This window comes from Alosa pseudoharengus, unplaced genomic scaffold (genome assembly GCF_046254945.1).
Source record: "Alosa pseudoharengus isolate Yale_2024_CS ecotype anadromous, Long Island Sound unplaced genomic scaffold, YU_APseudo_1.1 YU_APseudo_1.1_scf_14, whole genome shotgun sequence".
Lineage (NCBI taxonomy): Eukaryota > Metazoa > Chordata > Actinopteri > Clupeiformes > Clupeidae > Alosa > Alosa pseudoharengus.
Genome location: NW_027468609.1, coordinates 37,366,241 through 37,386,501, shown reverse-complemented (window position 1 = coordinate 37,386,501; position 20,261 = coordinate 37,366,241). Strand labels below are relative to the sequence as shown.

General features: G+C 42.6%; 1 protein-coding gene across 1 annotated transcript in view; it reads right to left on the bottom strand.

The window, feature by feature from the left end:
- The window catches only part of uhrf2 (ubiquitin like with PHD and ring finger domains 2), a 187,769-nt gene that overhangs the window by 89,959 nt on the left and 77,549 nt on the right, over positions 1–20,261 (bottom strand). The window contains exons 3-5 of the mRNA XM_076284888.1: positions 13,972–14,267; positions 373–591; positions 68–177 (exon numbers count right to left, since the gene is read on the bottom strand). Coding sequence (XP_076141003.1) covers positions 68–177; positions 373–591; positions 13,972–14,267 — 625 coding nt within the window. The remainder of the gene's footprint in view (positions 1–67; positions 178–372; positions 592–13,971; positions 14,268–20,261) is intronic.

The window sequence follows — 20,261 nt, the reverse complement described above, 5'->3', positions numbered from 1 at the left end:
ACCATCTTTTTTTTATCCAGCACCCTAATCCTGAAAAAGATATTATTTAATGTGAACATTGGCCTACGTTTGAACTTTCCATCCAATGGAGAGAGTGCGGGAGCTCCTGTCCTCTCGATCTCATAGATCTCATCAAGGAAGACGACCCTGCAGTCTCCAATAATATCACCCGGGCCCCTGAAATATAACATGTTTACAGACAGCCTTTTAAAAAGCAATACTTCATTTGTACAAATAAATAGTAAAAGTGAAGAGACAAAACTAAACAAACTAAAGCCAGAGGCTCAGTTACAAAATATGAATAATAAATGGTCTCTTTATAGAACATCATATCAAAGTGCTCAATTTTCCTCAAGCCACTGCTTCACTCACCCGAGAAGAATCTTCACTCTGACCTCTTTATTTGTCCTGGATCTTTCAGTGAGGGCTGTTATCTCTCCATCATACCAAAAGCCCCGCTCTTCCGGGATTTCAATGTTGTAATTCACCATGACCACCTGTCCAACCGTGAGCTGGTCAAAACGGAGTAGGGTCCGAGCCCGCGGACGCACATCCTCTGGTGACATCTCTACTATCCCGTTCTCTGGGTAACTGGGGAGAAAGAGTATGCCTGTTAAGGTCACCACCAATTATGTAATCTGCTGGTGTTGGTGATGGCAGTATGGAATAATCAACAATGGTTACATTCTCTGCTAAAGATAAGATTATTTAAACCATATTGCCTGTTGGAGCAACTAGACTGTTGACGGAGTCTGTTCTTTGAGCAAGCGTGCAACTATGGTTAAGGTTAAAGGTTATTGATATTTATTACACGGCTCTTCACAATGCAAGTACAACGCTCCATTGACTTGAATGGGATTTCCCAAAGTTCTAGCGGTCATTATTTTCGAGGAAAGGACCTCTGAAAAAAACAATGACCGCTGTCAATGGCAACGGAGTTTGTGCTTCTATCATATCACTACTCAAGGACTGGAACTTCATTCAAATGTGAAAGCAGACGGTTGATCAGCTGTGTTCTAAAGAATGTTTGATTCAAGTTCAGCGTGTGTTGTTGCGAACTACAGTATTTGTTTCTCAGCCAATGCCATGATGAACGGTAACAAATAGGCTAGGCTATGTAGGCTCAAGTTATATCGTGGGGAGTTTATTATTTTGTTTTGGCAAGTAGCCATGTAATAAGCGGGATAATGTATAGAACAGCAGTCATTATTGGGGAAATAAGTCCCTTCAGGGCGGAACAAGACCCCTCCGCTGCGCGTCGGGGTCTGGTTCGCCCTGTCGGGACTTATTTTCCCAATAATGACCGGTGTTCTAAACATTACTTAATGTTAATATATATAGTATGGATCAGAATACAAACTCTATTGCCTTCTAATACAATATCTTAACATGTTGCTATTCTCATATATTTATATATAAATCATATATTTAGACAGTGAATTTGCAGCCTATAAACTCTTCATTTTGATCCATACTATTTACCAGCAACCTTAGATCAAGACCAACTAGTTGCTTATTAAAGGAAAAATTAGGTCGAACAATAACCTAGGGTCTATTTTTAGATGATAAGTGTAAACTCTTGTTGGGGATGTTAACAATGTTAATCAGAGTAGTTTTGAGTGGCATAAGACTGGCATATGCATTTGCAAAAACATGGTATAATGTGATAGCATTATTTGTTTTACAGACCAAAAGCTCTGTTAGCTGGAAATGATACACCAAGTTTGAGCAGTAGGCCTATGTTTTTAGCCATAAAGAAACTTGAAATAAATATTTTAATAGATATGCAAGACTTGTGGGGGGACTTCAGTCCGGCGATCTTGAGCTTTGCTTCGCTAGTGGGATCAGAGGAATATTCTTCACTGGTTTGAATGCTCGAGGCACTAATGTCAAACATCTACCTACTGTTACCGCACAAAGGTGTCAGATTTCATTGATGTTGATAAGGTTACTGTTGAACGGTTTAACAATAAACAGAGTTAGTGTTAGTGATTATCTTCACTTCAGTACTTCAGCGGTTCATTATCAATACTTCAGCCGTGGCTGAAATATTCCTAAAACACAAATATAATACAACAATGGCTGTTATAATGTATCCCATACAACAAAGTAACAGCTGCGGAGGTTAAATCTCGGCACACACTATCAACATGCAAAGTGCTGTGATATGCTTCTGATATCATCAGACAATCACATTGATTGTTTGTCAATGGTGAAAACATCATTCTGTATTCTATTTTGATTTAGAAACTACTAAATATGGTAACTTAAGTAGCATTATCATCAAGAGAGAAGAAATACTCTTTTCTGATGGCTAGTAATTCTGAATAACGGGACACCTATGATATGAAGTAGATCTGGTAAGAAAAGTTTAATCACCATTCCATATCAATGTTTATGAATGGTAACTATAACAGCCATAGTAGGACGACTGTTGAGCCTGGAAGCAGATTTCGCAACAATGGAATCAACTGTAAACAAGCTAACTGTCCACCGCTATCACTGTTAGGGCCAAACTGAACAAGTCAGCTTCTTTGAAAATGGAACCACTTGTTTCCTTTGCATGCTATAAAGGCATGACCATTGCAACCGGGTGATAAGCGTGATGTGGCCTTATTCAATTAAGATGTCTCTTGTGGGGGAACAATTAGTTAGGTACACCATTTGCTATTGTAAGGTGACAACATTCTGTCTGCTTACAATAAACGTCCTGTTCCCACAGTTTCTGTAGTATTAAACAAAGAACCAAAAGAATGACATACAGAAAGCCATCCCCGAGTCGAGTGAGAGACCCCCCCACACTCTCATAAGCCAATCATGTCCACGATCCAGTGGGACAAGCGTTCCTTGAGTAGCGCACTACCCTTCCGTCTCCCTCAGAGGTGTGCCAGTCTTGTGTGCGCGACACATATACCCTTAGTGCTCTCACCGGGCATAAACATATATAATGTATAATCTCTCTGCTTCTTCCAAATCAAACAGCGGGGGAGAGAACGACGTCAGCTCTAGTCTCTGCCTACAAGTAGAAGATAAGAGGACTTTGGGCACGAAGCCTGGTTTAGGGAGAAAAGTGACTATTGCATAGTTTTCCGCAAAGCTAATGCATGACGGATGCACCAACATAGTATGCAACTCACCCACCCGCTTGGCTGAGACCAAGGCTAGTAAAAACGCCGTCTTAATAGACAAAGGGCCCTATTGTGCACTCAAGTGCAATTGACTTTATATATTGGCGCTTTTGTCTTTCCTATTTTGCATTCAGCGCATATTGGAATTTTCCCTCCACAGGCACACGTCGGTAAATTAGGGAATGCAATTGCGCCCACGGGGGCAATTCAGTGAAAAGAGGAGGCGTGTTCCGGTGCAAACGTTCCCTGTTAATATTTTGCCGTTTCAGAAAACAATACCGCCACAGACTAGGAACATCCTGGTCTAAGGTCAGTGGTGGAAATTCAGATGCTATTTTAAGGGCGCATGCATGGCCACAACGGCGCCTGCAGGAATGAATGCTATGCACACCGATCTACAGACACCCCCGTGCACACACAGAAACATACAAAGCCTTGATAATATTTGTCTGTTACCCGGTTTTGTTCGTCCATTGGTCACCTAAAAAGTAGCCTATATAGTACAACATCTACATGCAATAGCTTTACAACAACGCCTAATTACGACTTATTCATTTGGACAACTTTATTCAGCCCTATAAAGGCTAAAGTTACCTTTAGTTTTGTTCCAATTTTCCGTTGTGTATGGCTTTAAACATTGTGTGCGCTTTAACATCAGTCTAAGCATTGTTCCAGTTGCGCTAAGGTTTTGACAAGCACCACAATTATGCCTACCTTGCTGTTGCCCATCTGAAATAACTCAAAGCTTTGCTTTGTTCCATCCATCCTTTCGTTGTTTTCAAAAAACGTTTTATATCCATGTCTTGAGTTAGTGAATTAGCTTAAATCAGCTTATTATGTGCTGATAACCAGCAACCATAGATAGTAAAAGAAAGCAGCAAGTAGCCTTGGCTACAATTTCTGTAGTTGCTGCATCCATTCATTGTTATTCTCTCTCCTGCTCAAACAAAAGTTGTGCGTGCATTAAGTTGATGATAACGTGTTTACGAACTCTAATTTACAGAAAATATTGTAAACAGCCTACTGTCATGCAGTTTCATGGGATACTGTGCAGAGTTGCAAAGTTAGGTCAACTTGGTGTGAATACACACAGAGGAAATTGTTTCTCTTTGTCGAGTTGCCTGAGGTAAGGTACGGCCGTAGTACACTGCAGGCGTGCTTGCTTGCCCACATGAGGGAAATCATTGTGGTATCCATTAAGAAGACATGATGTTGAACTGCATGCCAATGCCATTTAACCCAAATGCCCCAGCAGCAGCAAGGGAGAGGAGAGCTTATTTGACAGAAGAGCTGCATCGTCTATAGTGCGGTAATGTTAGATTACATTGCAAAAATATCACCATGCATTCATAATCCCAAAACATCGGAAAGTATGTCTTTGTGATATTTCAGTATTTTGCATTTTTACATTTTGTCAAGAAGAAAAATCAACAGGAAACTGTTCCCAACAGTCCTTATAGCGCTGTGAACCGCTCCTGGCTGCGCCTGGCAAATCCGCCAACCTAATAGCAATGATGATGACGCTCTGATTGGTTTATTGCATGTTACGCCCAAACCACACCCATTAGTAATGTAGCTACTTAAGACCACCCCATTTTAGATTTGCGTCGGGCGCGAGTCATTTTATCCCGCCGGTAAAATAGCAACAGCGCCCAAGATCCACCCACAAAGCTACTTGCGCTTTGAGTTTGATACTTGCGTTTCAGATCATTAAAGGGATATTCCACCATTTTCCACCTCCCCTTGAGTTAAACAATTGATTTTTAACTGACAATAGACCACACTTCCAGACAAAGTCACTGTACGATTTCCTGCCGTTTACAATGGTAATTTAATGACTGGACAGGCTGTTACCTAGCATACCCTCTAAATAAGCTATTAGCAATGAGGTCACTTTTGAAGATTGTTGGTCACATTTCCAGTGGATTAGAACCATTTAATCATTGTTTTAACTGTAAATATAGGCATTTTCAACAAAGTACCTCGTTTGTATAGACATTCTGACTTACAAATGTCAACACACTTTCTTTTTTATTCTAATTTAGTGTATTCTCTTGTCTTTCCGATGTTGAAAAATGACTAGAGGATTTAGCCTCTGTGTGTCACGGTTCCACGGGGAGAGCTTGAACCAAACGCAGGGCAAAGCACAGCCAGGCAAGGTAATCCCAGAATCACCGGAGCCGGAGTCGAACTCGCGACTGGAGCCGGAGTCGGGACTGGAGCTTCAGACGGTGTAGGAGTCTGACTCGGGGCCTGAGTCAGAGCAGGATCAGCAGCCGGCACAGGAGCCTCACTCGGGGCTGGAGAGCGAGCTGGAGCCGGAATCGGGACTGGAGCCGGAGCCAGAATCGGGACTGGAGCTGGAATCGGGACTGGAGCTGGAGCTGGAGCTGGAATCCGGACTGGAGCTGGAGCTACCGGAAGAACTGCAGGGCCCAGGGCGTTGGGGAGCTGGGACTGGAGAGGGACCTGGTCCATCCTCCTCAGAGGACCAGTCATCCTCAGTGGTTTCCCCCTCCTCTTCATCCTCCCAGAACAGCTCCCAGGGCATTAGGTGCAGTGGCAAGTCAGAATTAAAATAAAAAAACTTGCCTTGTTCCATGTTTGTTGGTCGGTTATTCTGTCACGGTTGCAAGGGCTTGACCCAAACGCAGGGCAAAGTACGGCAAGGCAATCTTAAGAGTTACAAGAATCTTTATTCCCAACTAAACAAACCTTGTGTAACACAACACACATTGACTAATAACCGACGAAGACTGAGGGGAGACAGAGGGTTTAAATACACAGGGGTAACAGGGCACAGGTGGACAATGAACAAGGTAAAACAAGACAGGTGGAAACCATAATTAACAGACTAACGCGGATCAGGTGAGGGGCGGAGACACGGGCACAGGGAACAGAAACACATTGCAAAACAAACAAAGAAACACATGGAACAGGACACAGGAAGTAAACAAGAGGAGCAGACATGAAGGAAAACACTAAACAGGGAAAACAAAACACGACAGGACCCTTACACTGTGTCACTTTAATTTCATACCTTAGTGAAAAAGAAAATCATGAACTATTATTGAAAGTTCACAGACACTCTGATTAACTTAAATAAGTTGAAATTAGATAGGAAAATGCTTCTGTTAGGTTTTGTATGTAAGATTTTTCTAGGGGTGCCAATAATTGTGAGCAACGTGTTTTCGTTAAAAATATGTATTTCTTTATGAGATTTTCCTTTTTCTAAAAATAAATTTTCTTCCCTTCATGGGTGGATTTTTCCTCATTGTTTTTATTGTGAGAGTACAATGAATCATCAAAAGATATTTTTTTATACCTGTTTTAGTCAACTTTACCCAAGGTGCCTATACATGGATTTCTATGCAACGTCACAAAAACATGCGTGCGCAACTAAGAGGAAGAAAGCACCATAGAACAGCATAGAGCAGTGCTCTCCATGAAAAGAATAAAATGAGTTTTTGTGCTGAAAACTGGACCAATTTGAAATCACGATGGTTAGATGGTTCAATATCCCTAACGGAATGCATGTCTTAGCCAAAAATTACAAAATACGATGTTATATTAATAATGCAAATGAACGGCAAACTCTGAAATAGTCTGAAATGAGATGTTATTATCATTGAGACAACAGGGGTATACAAAAAAAATCCAATTGTAGCTTACAGCAGCCGACTATTAGGTTAAGTTTATAACGTTGTGGACGGCCACCAAGCGTCTTCTGCACCACGCGCATCTAGTTTTGTTGGTAAACGGGAAACCCGTTTATAATTCTGGAGGGTACTGTATCGTCGTGTTGTCCAAACGGATAAAAACGTGTGACTGCAATGATCTGCTGGAAGTAACTCAGGGCTGGTTTGACCGCCAGAAGCTCTAGGACGTTTATGTGCTGGGCACTTTGGGGGTCTGACCATCTGGCTTTTACGGTAAACCCTTGACATACGGCTCCCCAGCCCGTCTTCGATGTGTCTGTGGTAATTACAATGTGTGCAGAAACTCGAACCACGCGTACATCCCTGAGATAAACCCTCTCGTCCCGCCGCGGCTCCAATGCCTGTATGAGATTTGAGATGTTGAGATGAGAGTGTTACAGACGAGGCCACTGTAAGCAGACCTAGGAGCCTCTGGAAATATTGTGCAGGCAGGCGGCACCCCCTTGTGACCTCCCCGAGGCACCGCTTGAGGGAGATTATGTGTGGGCTCGAGAGGCAGGCTGTCATTGCATTCGAGTCTATTGAATGATGCATTCTGTTTCGGGGTAAGGGCACTCTTCTCTAAATTTATCCTCCACCCCAGATTTTTTAGGTGAGCGACCATAAGAGACACATGTTGAATTGATTGTTCCCTGGTGCTTGCCGGGGACATCCAATCGTCTAAGTAATTTTATATCTTTTCCCCGACTTTTCGCAGGGGGCCTAAGTCACTTCTATGCATTTCATGAAACAGCGAGGAGCGAGGGAAAGCCCAAATGGTAGTATGAGAAACTCATACGACTTCCCTTTGAAGGCAAATCGCAGGAAGCGCCTGTGTCTGTGAATGACAGGTGGAAGTAAGCGTCGGTCAAATCTAATTTCATGAACCAATCTCCCTCCGGTACCTCCTGTAGGATTCTTTTTATCAAGAGCATACAGAACTTGTAAGTGCACAGTGCTCGATTCAGCTGTCTCAGATCTAATATCGTTCTGAGGCCCCCGTTTCTCTTGGGAATAAGCACTTCGAGCACTTCTCTGATTGCATTCTTTTTTAGCAACCTCAATATCTCCTGACTGAGGATATGCGCTCGGACAAGCCTACAGCTGAGTCGATTATGCCTCTGCAAACTGCAGAGAGTACCCTTTTTCTACCATATTTAGGACCCAGGGCGAGTCTTTGGCTATCACGCGTCAATGATCTATGTGTTTTTGAAAGGGAGACCTGTTTATTGTTGACAGGGGAATCTCTGATCTGTGTATTGATTTTTGTGGCTACTTCACACTTCGTACAATGGTAGGGAGTGATTGTGTGCAACTGTTGTCTGGGGGACTTGTGTGCTTGAGATTGAGGACCGTGCTGTGCCCACCTTGGCAGGGCAACAGGGAGCTTGTGTCTTCATGAGTGAGGGTAGTGGACCTGTTCGGTCGCTCCCCTTGACTTTTTTTGCACAGACAGAAGACAGCATTGCGGGATGATAGTGGGCATGTTTGGTCATTCCCCGTGGCTTGTTTGTGCAGAGGGAAGACGGCAGTGCGGGCTGAGAGTGGGTACGTTCTGTCATTCCCCGTGACTTTTTCCGCAGAGGGAAGACCGCATTGTGGGTTGACAGTGGGCATATTTAGTCATTCCCCGTGGCTTTTTTGCACAGAGGGAAGACGGTAGGGCGGGCTGAGGCCCCTTTCCCTTGACGATGGTCATGGCGTCAGGGACGTTGGGTACGCTGCTGGGGACGTGCCTGGCGTGGTCTTTGCATGTCCAGTCTGAATTATTGTCTCACCCATCCTCTGCCTGCTGTGAGCTTTGACATCATCCTACCCGTGGCTTGGGCTGCAGCCTTTATTGCACGGAGGGCTAGGTTACTCGGCGTAGGTCCCCCAGTGTGTCTTTGAGGCGAGCGAGCGAGGCGGCGCGAAGGGGCACAAGTGTGATGCCATAGAATGCTCTAGTGGCGGCATGGCCACGTAGCCGAGGTCTGCGATGCCATTCACGTTGGTGTATGTCGATATGCCCTGGACGGGCACAGGAGCGGTGAGCTTTCAATTAACGTCTCAGTTCTTGGTGCAACTCGGGGATAAAGGGGGCTTTGGCAAATGCCTCAGTTTGTTTCTTCTCCAGGAAAGTGTCATCTATCTGAGAGGGAGCCGACGGGGCTGTCTCTGGCCAGACCAGGTCCAACAAGGAGGCTGCTCGTTTGAGCCTGGTCGGTTGCGGCCTGGGTCCTACTTCGTATCCTCTTCGGAGTCATCGTCCGGAGGGCCCTTCGAACGGAACATTGCTCTTCGGTCTACAGCTTTCCAGATACACAGCGAAGTATATCAGTCGTGCTGAACTTGACTTGGTGAAAAGCCAATTACTCTAGCAGCCAGACATGGGGGACTCGAGTCACATGACTTGACTCGAGTCGGACTCGAGTCACATTTTTTAGGACTTGAGACTTGCTTGATCAACATATAAAAGACTTGACTTGACTTTGACTTGCTATTCATGACTTGAGACTTGACTTAGACTTGAGACAAATGACTTGGAATGACTTGACTTTTTATTTTTCCATAGATATTAAGGCGTTAACTTTATGATTTTAGAAAATCTGCTTAGGTGCTGTTGCATGAGTCACGCGAGCGAACCTGTCATTGTTATCAAGTGACGCGACAGACCAACAGCAAGTGCCAGATCAAATGAGACAGACAGAGGTAGGCTAACTTGCAAATATGGAAGGCTCTACGTTTAAACCAAAACATAATATTTGGCTACACAGATGATGTATCTGACAACTCAAAGGAGAAATGAAAAGCAGTCTGCAAGTGCGCAAATTAGCGACATAACCACCACCACGTTGATTTTCATCCGTCAGAAGTTAGTCGTGTTAGAAACCTAATGTCAAATTTGAGGCATGTTAAGATTTGGCTTTGAATCTATTATGCTTTTTAGTGAACGCCATATTAGGTTAAAATGTGTGAAATGGCAAAGTGAAACATTTTCTTGTCTAAGTTTAATCTTGATATGCTAGCGAAAATGTTGCCAATGTGACCTAAAGTAAGCGCCTCTCTTTCTCCCTCACTCTTAAACACGTCCCTGTTCCATACGTTACAGTCTAGTAGTAACAACAGTAAGGCCTAACTAACTGCCAGCAATCAACATAGAAAAGTAGCTTACTTCATATGTTAGGCTTATGTATAATGATATAGCATTGACGGTCCTAAATCCCATTGCGCTGTCGCGCTTGTCAAAAGTTTGGCAGTGACGTCGGCGGCAGCATTTGATTAATTGATTACTTTTTTTTAATTGATTACTTCTCAACATTATTGGGTCCCTGGAGATGTGACAGGTCAGAACAGGTGTAACTTGAACTGTTTGAATATATTTTTTTATGATTTGATGTAGCCCAGTGTTTCTCAAACCTTTTCAGACGAAGGACTACTTAACCAATAAAAAAGAAACCCATGGACTACCTAGCTAAAAAAAAAAAGATTAGACCCACTTCAACAGTATATTAGCCTACACAATAAGCCTACTCACTGAACCACCTTGCTTTGCACTTTGATTATTGTGTCAGAGGATTCATATGATTTAAACTGGCATATCTTACATAGACAGTGTTGCAGAACTGTTTGGATTTACATATGGCAAACAACTCATCTATATTATATTTTACCACGTCTGCTCGCAGACCCCTTGGGATAGCTTGCGGACCACCAGTGGTCCCCAGACCACACTTTGAGAAACACTGATATAGCCTACCTAATATTTGAGGCATATTGAAACAATAATAGGCTATTTTATAATAGGTCTACTTGAAATACATTTATTTTTATTAGTATACATTTTATCTTATTCTTTAAACCGTTCAGATGTATGTGGCTTGAATGAATGCAATGTCTATTTGTTTGATACAAATAAAACTCCAGCAGTTCATAACTAGCCTATTTTAGCTTATTTTAAAATGAAAATGTGGGTAAATCATCATGAATTTGTATGATTTGGCTATGACTTGACTTGCTTGAACCAAGCTATGACTTGACTTGACTTGCTTGATTGTCACAAAAAATTACTTGGACTTGCTTGAGACTTGAAGGTTAAGACTTGAGACTTGCTTGTGACTTGCTTGTGACTTGCACATGTGTGACTTACTCCCACCTCTGCTAGCAACCACTTTGCATGTACTTGTAGTTCCTTCAGGAAAAAGTTCTCTAGCTATTATTATCCTTCTAACCAATTTTGTGTATTTAATTCAGGTTGAACTATATTGTGTAGGTCAAGGACACTTCAGCCATGTATGTACAGCCTAACTGTCTTGTTCATACATCCGCACGCGCTGCAGGAGCTGAAGGCGTTCAAGTCGCTTGAGTCAAGATCAGCGAACTGCTTACATTTGTTCCACCAACAACATTGTCTAACCAAGCAAACATTTTTGTTTCCGGGAATGATCCGCTGAATGACTTATTTGTGCAAACTGACTAACGTTTTGACGCCCATGCGTCTTCTTCAGAGTGGCGCCAGTCAGTTTAAAACAGCAAACTGATAGGAAAAACTATTGTCAAGACATTAGGCAATTAGGCTACTGGCATACACCAATAAACTTCAGAAAGACAAAAGTATGTTGTACTTCCATGAAGTTACATCTTGTCTTAAAATATTATGTAAAGAAAAAAATGATTGAATAAGATTTTTTGAGAGCAAAGAGCACTGGAGTGAAATTCCTTGTTTGTATATGCAAACCTGGCCAATAAAGCTGATTCTGATTCTGATAACTGCTAATGACAAGAAATGCAGGAGAGGAGACAGAGAAAAGCTGCTAATAGGCTGCTTTGGAGAGCCAACTAAAGCAGAAGCAAGCAGAGAAGTAGGCTAGCTTACAAACAAGCCAAAAGGAGAATACTAAGGAAAAGGTGCATTTTCATCAGGTCATCAGCAAACATACAGGCACTGGATTTAATATGCTGCACACCACTGTATGCCTGAGGATGCCACATACCCGCAATGAGTAATTGTTCAATAATTGTGATTGCAATATTGACCAAAATAACTGTGATTACGATTTTTGCCATAATCGAGGTGCCCGTCTATAGATTCTGGCTTTTGAACTGTGCATTAATAACAAATTGGATAGTACCTCCTCTTTAGCCCAGAGGATGTAGAGTCCATTCCCCCAAATAATTAAAAGCTTTCATTGGTCTAACCATATAGCCGTTTTTCACTTCAGTCCATCTTAAATGAGCACAGGCCCAGATCAGATGGCAGCATTTCTGTACCTTGTCTCAATATGGTTTCTTCCTTGCATGAGTTTAAAACTAGCATTTGTGGACGGAACATTAAACTGTGTCCATAGACAATGGTTCTCAGAAGTTTTTCTAAGCCCATACAATGATTATCTTTATAGAAAAAGGTCTGGTTTTAAAGGTACACTATGCAGGTTTAGGTATTTTTGGCGACTGTAGAGCTCCCTCTAGAGTCGCGATATATTTATATTTTACCCTGCTGTTGTAGCAACGTTCTCGTGACTTAAAGCAACACCAAAGGGTTTTTTAAACCTTAATAATGTTTCCAAAATCGTTTCAGTGGTTCATCAACTCATAACAGGGTGAACGGCACTTCTGCATTCGATTTGCGGCCCTCTATCGGCTATAACCGCACTATGTAAGTCACTCACTATGTCTATGCTGTATACTTATGCTAGGTGAACGATTCGCCAATTACACATTTGTTTACCATCAAATTGACTTTGTAAAAGTTATATTAAGGTGAAGATCTTGCATAGTGTACCTTTAATGCAGTGCCATCTGAGGCTCAAAAGATCCATGACCATCTCATATTGTTGTTCAGCCCTGTTCCTTGATGCAAAGATTTCTCTGGATTCTCTGTACATATTGCAGTGATATTATGTACTATATACTGTACGATGAAATCCCCATATGCTTTGCAATTTCCTGTTGAAGAGTATTATTCTTACATTGTTTCATTATTTGCCCACACAGGTTTACAGAGTGATGAACGCCTCTGCATCGTAACTTCTGAGAGAGTCTGCTTCATTGGGATGCTCCTTTTATACCCAATCATGGTGCCAGTTAATCCAATTAGTTCCTCCTTCTGTTGTCTTTTATCATGACACAATTTTTCCAGCCTTTAGATGCCCCCGTCCTAACTTCTGAGATGTGACATCAAATTCAAAATGGCTTATATTTTCCATGAAATTGACAAATTTGTCGCTTTCAACATTTGATATGTTGTCCTTTTAGTAGCAAAATAACAGTTTGAGATTTGCAGATTATCACATTATATTTTAATGAACTCCAACGATTTATCTATCCATCAATGTACATCCACCCATCCATCTCCCAACATCCATCTGTCTATTTACATCCACCATATCCATACATCTATTTATAACTTTGTATCCATTTATCATCCACTGATCTACCAACATCTACTGTATTTATTGATCTATATCCAATTATTAATCAGGCAATCTATCTATCTAGAAGAGAGAGAATTCAAAGACCTTTTTTGAAAATGACCAAGCCAGTTTTTCCCTCACCAAAATGTTGGCTAGATTTAGACTTGTTAGCATGTCAAGAATGGGACCAATGGGTGTGTCTTTATCCTAGCTGTAGAGCTGAGCTTAATTTAATTTCTGAAAGTGAATGAGGCTCAGCCACGGTTACCTGTGATTATTAATACTCATTTTTTACTTATTTATTTTATTTATCTCAATGATGATAACATTCATTGAGATAAAGCATTATTTTAGATGAGATTTTAAACTTTAAACGTTATACTGCACCTAGTTTTGTATGCATAATGGCCTAGTGATGAAGCTTGGTGCATTACTACAGAATCCAAATCATAATAGGAGAAACTGATAAAATCACAACAATACCCAACAACCCACAGTGCATTTTTATAATGCACCAATGACCTTAAGATTTGTACTTACCTTGCAGGTACTTACAATCCCATGATACCCCATTCTTTCCCCACTCAAAGAACATAGATACAGACAGTCAGAGTGAGTGAGTGAAAGTGTGAGAGTGAATCAGTGAATGTGTCAAGAGACAGACAAGGGGTGGACAGTGTTGGCGGAGATATCCTGCTTGTCACTTTCCAGAGAACTGACAGGTGAAATAGAAACAGAGGCCTCCACACTTACTCCTCATATTTGATATGGTAGATGAGCTCATCCTGGATGAGTCTGCATTCCGACTGAGAGGTTGAGGGCTCACTAATGTCCGAGTTTTTCATAGAGTTGCAGTTATTGTCCAAGCTGACTGTGGTCTGTGCTGCCTCCAATTTGCCATTAGTCCTTGTACTGGCTTTGCCACTTTTAGCTGTTGAGGCCACACTGGCCTTGCTATTCAGTCCAGAAGAGGCATGTGTGACATTCTCAATGGTCGCCTCAAACCAAGCACCGATGCTGATGTCTCTGCAGTCCACCAACTCGTTTATCTGACCAAAAAGAAATACATAGGCTAGAGGTTATTTAAATCATCATGCTACCAATTCACAATTGACCCTTCGCTAAGCCACGGCCAAAAACCGCCACAGGCCAATCATGGCTTAGCAACCCGTAACTAGGCACGGGAGGTCTGGCAAGCTTTTTGAGTTTTGCCATGTTAACCTATGGAGACTGACGGCCTGTGGGTCATGAAGGGCACTTATTTGGAAGTGTGGTGCCCTAAGCCACTTAAAAACACAGTGAAATAACATATTACACTATAGAAACATGACATTTGTTCTATTGGGAACACGTATTGTTCTAACTATAAAAAAAATGGCATATTGCATGATACGTGCTTCACGATGACGGCAGGAAGTTGTTAACAGACATTCACCAAGACTAATAGCCCGTCAGCAATCTATCTAAAATAACACCTATTTGAAGTACAATTCATGATATGTTGCCAAATATTGAAGTTGTGGGAAGTACATATCTTAAACTGTTTCTTTCATCCCCCATGCATGTTTAATTCGTCCTGGCCAGGAGGGACGAATGAAACAAATCGCATTCGACTTCTGCTTAAATAACTTATGAACGGTTTTGTTCAGATCTGAAAATGCAACTGTATTTGACAGGACAGATGTAGGTTGCTAGTAGTGCTGCTACTAAAGTCTAATTTTCTAACGACTAATCTTTCGAGTCATTTTTGGATTAGTCGACTACTCTAAAGCGACAATGTTTTTTTTTAAAAATCAAGTGTTTGTTATTTTGTGTGTCCATTTTATTTTGAACTCAACTGAAGGGCCAAAACATAAAATATATATATACTTTTGTTAGCAGCTCATTAAGTAAACTGTTCAAAAACATTATGTATTAACAATCTAAGCATAAGTATCTGCATTTCCATTAAGCTATAGTATACTGTAATGGACACTATGGACATAATTTATGGATCCCCTTAGTTAACTATATATGCTTGTGGTAAGTGTGTTCTGTGTTGTGAGAAATGCTACGATCTGAGATGCGTTCCTCACGACTCGTCAATGTATTATCTCGTTCTGTGTTATAGGGACGCTGTCTCTTTAATGACGCAAACCTTGATTGTTGATATCACAGGCGGCGCCATGTTCGTTTTAACGTTTTTTGAATGAATGAACAAACGACACACCGTTGCCTTGTCAACGTGAGACACTCTCTTTACTTCATTTATTGCAATTTCCACAATACCATATTAGTCAGTCTGGACTAGCCTACTACGCTTAGCTTAGCTACCCCCGCTTAGCTCTACCTAATAATGAATCGCGCTGAAAGCAGGGGTCCGTTGCACAAAAGCAGAATTAAGACATCCGGGATAAGTTACTGAGCTGCGCTCAATGAATCCAAAACAAGAGCGTACAGGCTTAATTGGTTGCACAACGACCAAGCCAGGATGAGCAGACACGGATTCACCAAGCCAGGTGAAACCTATCCTGGATAAGTGCGCGCTCACGGCTCCCTCAAATAGACCCCGCCACCGATCACAGATTCACTGATTCACCATGGCAACTAGAGGGGCTTCATTGCTTCTTCTACGGTGTGAAGTAGGTAGCGATAGCCTTTTCACCACAGCAACAAACAGCAACACCTCTGTTTAGGAGAATATTGCAACTAGTGCCGCGACCACCACGCGCAAAATGGTTAGGCACTCCCGTGACGTCACATTGTCGCATGACAGGTCGGGAATGGCGAGTATGTAAAAGTTATTTAATGATCACAAACGTTTAAATAATGACAGTGGGTCTAGGTATATGTGATAACAATGTGTAGTGGGCAGTGGAATAACTATTGGTTTCCGTTTGTGGTGACTGCTGACTGAGATAAGGGATGAGATTAAATAGATCCTGGAACTTAGCCTGGTCTGGAGCAGGCTAGCTCCACAGAATAAATCGCCATGGTAACTTATACCATAACATATCCTGCTGCCCCCTATCCCGCTTTTGTGCAACTGGATCACGGATAAATTGAGCCAGGATAACCAAGATATCCCGGCTTAATCCCTTATCCTAGTTTTGTGCAATAGGCCCCAGGTATGCACACAGTTATGCTGTTCGCGTTTACACTTGCGTGCATGGTGGGGTTTAAAACATTACTGCCAAAGTCTAAGTAGCCTGTTTAACATCCAATGACAGTCACTGTTCTTCTCAAGAGTTAATAACATAGAGTTAATAACATTACAGTGAGCCGTTTGAGACCAAAAATAAATAGGCGGTCAATAGTAAAACGACTCGTCGACTAAAAAAATTGCTGTCGAATAATTTTCGACTAATCGTGGCAGCACTAGTTGCTAGTGACAAAATATTAGCTTTCAGTGTGGTACGATGTCTTTCTTTCTTTCCTTTTATTTCATGTAAAAGACGGTGGCTGAGGGCGGGATTTAGCGAAGGGCCAATTCAGAGTGCAACTACAAAATCACTACAAAAGACAACTGAATCCTTGTATTACTTAAGGCAATATAAACCAAGGCAATCACAATTAAATAAAAGCAATGTGTAAAACAAACATACACACTTGTCACACATGAACATCTCATGCAAAACATTATATTCTTTTTTAAAATATATTTTTTGGGTTTTTTATTCCTTTAATTGGACAGGACAGGAGAGAGCGTAAAAGGAAGTGAGCTGGAGAGAGAGATGGGGTGCGACTGGGAAATGACCCTGATTGGACTCGAACCCAGGTCACCCGTGGGTACGTAGACCAGCCTTTCTCAAACTTCTTTGACCTGATGCCCAATCATGGCAGACTTAGGGGTCATAGGGCCCACATACATGAGCGTCGGAGCCATTATAAGAGGGTGGGACGAGTCCCACCAACTTTTTATAATTTAGTTTGGACCCCCACCCCACTTGCCATGCAAAATATCAGGGCTGTTTTAATATCTACAACATCCATGTCAAATCCATTCCACTTGATTACAAATGTTACAATGAAACTCCATATCACGCTTGTACACGCGCACACACACACACACACACACACACACACACACACACGAGCGGTCAAATTCTAGCTACTCGGGTAGCCGTTGGAAGATTACACACAGCTCATAAAATCCTTTGAAAGACTGGTGTTGAACCATCTGAAGGACATAACAGGACCTCTGCTGGACCCCCTGCAGTTTGCCTATAGGGCAAACAGGTCGGCGGATATGCCTTCAATATGGGACTGTAATACATCCTGCACCACCTCGACTCCCCAGGACGTATGCCAGGATTTTATTTGTAGACCTAAACACCATCATCCCTGAACTCCTACATGAGAAGGTCACTCAGTTCTCAGTGTCAGTGGATCATCAGCTTCCTGATTGACAGGCAGCAGCATGTCAGACTGGGGAGCATCTCATCCAAAACCCGGTCCATCAGTACTGGCGCCCCACAGGGGTGTGTCCTCTCCCAACTGCTCTTGTCTTTCTACATTAATGACTGCACCTCAAAGAGCCCATCTGTAAAACTCCTGAAGTTTGCAGATGACACCACCGTCATTGGGTTTGATTTAGGTTGGTGATGACAGGAGGTAGAACAGCTGGTCCAATGGTGCAGTCAGAACCATCTGGATTTAAACCCAAGAAGACTGTGAAGATGACCATCCAGAACGACACAGTGTCCACTGTGGATTCCTTTAAGTTTCTGGGATCAACCATTTCACAGGACCTAAAATGGTCTCCCCACATTGACTATCCAGAAAAAATCCCAGCAGAGGTTATACTTGCTGAACACTTTCTACTTAGCCATCATTCAGTCTGTCATCTGGTCTCCATCACTGTCTGTTTTGGGTCAGCCGCTAAAGGGACAGGGCCAGACTGCAATGGACAATTAGGGCTGCAGAGAGGATCATTGGAGCTGACCTTCCCTCCATCCAGGACCTGTACCGGTCTAGGGTCAGGAAAAGGGCAGCAAAAATCTCTGCAGACCCCCTCACATCCTGGTCACAAACTGTTTAACTTCCTTCCCTCTAGTAGGCGATACAGGGCACTGTTTGCCAAAACCAGCCGATACAAAGACCGCTTCTTCCCCCAAGCAGTCACTCTGCTGAATGCTCAGAAATAGCCCCCAGCCTTACACTGAACAGTCAACACTGTCAGTCAACAGTGTTCTGGTCATCTACCTCATACATTATTATTGCACTGAATTGCCTTGCACTATATTTGGGGGCCAAGCAGCGAAGCTGCGAAGCCCCATTGTTTTTCTATGATTTCTTATTATTATTATTATTATTATTTAACATCTTTCTTCCGCCAAGGGAGTCTATGGCAGCCTATAGAACCGTCTTGTAAAAAGTTGTGAAATTTGGCACACCGATTGGGGACAGTCCCATGTTTAATTTCACCAAGTTTTATGTCAGCACCTTGAGCACTCTAGCGCCACCAACAGGCCAAAGTTGGACGTGCGTTCACGCACGTAACTTTTGACCCGTTCAGCCGATTGTCAAAAATGAGGTACCGTTGGAATCCTTGGACCAGGCCGAGTTCAACGCACCCTATGACGTCATTTTCCGCCATGATGGATTTTCCGCCATATTGGATTTTAGTGAAAGTGAAACTAAAACTTCACAGGTCACAAATTTTGTCCAATCGTCACCAAACTTGACATACATGATCTTCAGACCAAGCCTAACAAAAGTTGTGGTGTTTTGTCTTCGGAACTATAACCGTTCGCGCGTAACAGCCAATCGAAGTTTGCGGCGAAGCCGCCAAACAGGAAGTGAGCTCATATCTCAGCAACCCATTCATCTATCATAACCAAACTTAGTACATGGACTCAGGACCCAATCAGGGGGACGCTCAAGAAATCTGGTGACCTTTGACCTCTAGGGGGCGCTTAAATTAAGAAACATGCCTTTTGGCCTGTAGCTGCAGTTGTGCTTAGAATTATAACTCACTAGTGGTGTCTGATAATACTGTTGGAGGTCCTTAGGCCGACACAAGCCAACTTGTGATGTCATCGTAATTTATTCGGCCGCCATATTGGATTTAATCAAAAACACGTACGAATTTTCGCAGGTCACAAATTTCAGCTGATCCTCACCAAAATTGGCAGAGACCATCTTCAGACCATGCCTTATCAGTGTATTTTTTTCTGGAACAATTGACAGAAGCGTTCGCCTGTAACAGCCAATGGAAATTTGCGGCGAAGCCGCCAAACAGGAAGTGATTTCATATCTCAGCAACGCTTTCATGTATCAAAACCAAACTTAGTACATGTACCTGCGACCCCATCGGGAGGAAGCTCAAGAAATTTGGTGATATTTGACCTCTAGGGGGCTCCGTAATTGACAAAAATGCATTTTGGCCAGTAGTTGCTGATGCACATTATTTTGCAATGGAAGTCAATGGCAGCCCATAGAACCGTCTGGTAAAAAGTTATACAATTTTGCACACTAATTGGGGACAGTCCAATAATTCATTTCACCAAGTTTCATGCCGGCACCTCAAGCACTCTAGCGCCACCAACAGGCCAAAGTTGGACTTGTGTTCACGGACGTAACTTTTGACCTGTTGACCCGAATGGCAAAATGTGGTATCATTGGAATCCTTGGGCCAAGCCGAGTTCAACACACCCTATGACGTCAATTCTTGACCTCTATGTTTAAATCACAGCAAGTGTGATCATATCTCAGTCAATCTTTTATTTTTGATGTGAAACTGATGACAGCAAGTTCCATCTAGTTCATTCTAATGTGTGCATGCAAGGGTGGGACGGGGTGGGATGGGCAGGGGCGGTTGCGGCGGTGGGCTGGCTGGGGAAGGGGGTGGCGACACTCAGCCCTGGTTCAGCTCCACAAAATCAGTTATGTTTTGATGTGAAACTTGACCTTGTAACTCAGCCAATCTTGGGTTGTATGGCATGGAACTTGCTGTGACTGCTTAAGGCTATATGTCTGATGCAACGGCTTTGACTTACATGGCAAATCTGGCCTGCTGAACTGCCTGCTTGGCCCCCACATTGCTGCTTGCAGCTATATTT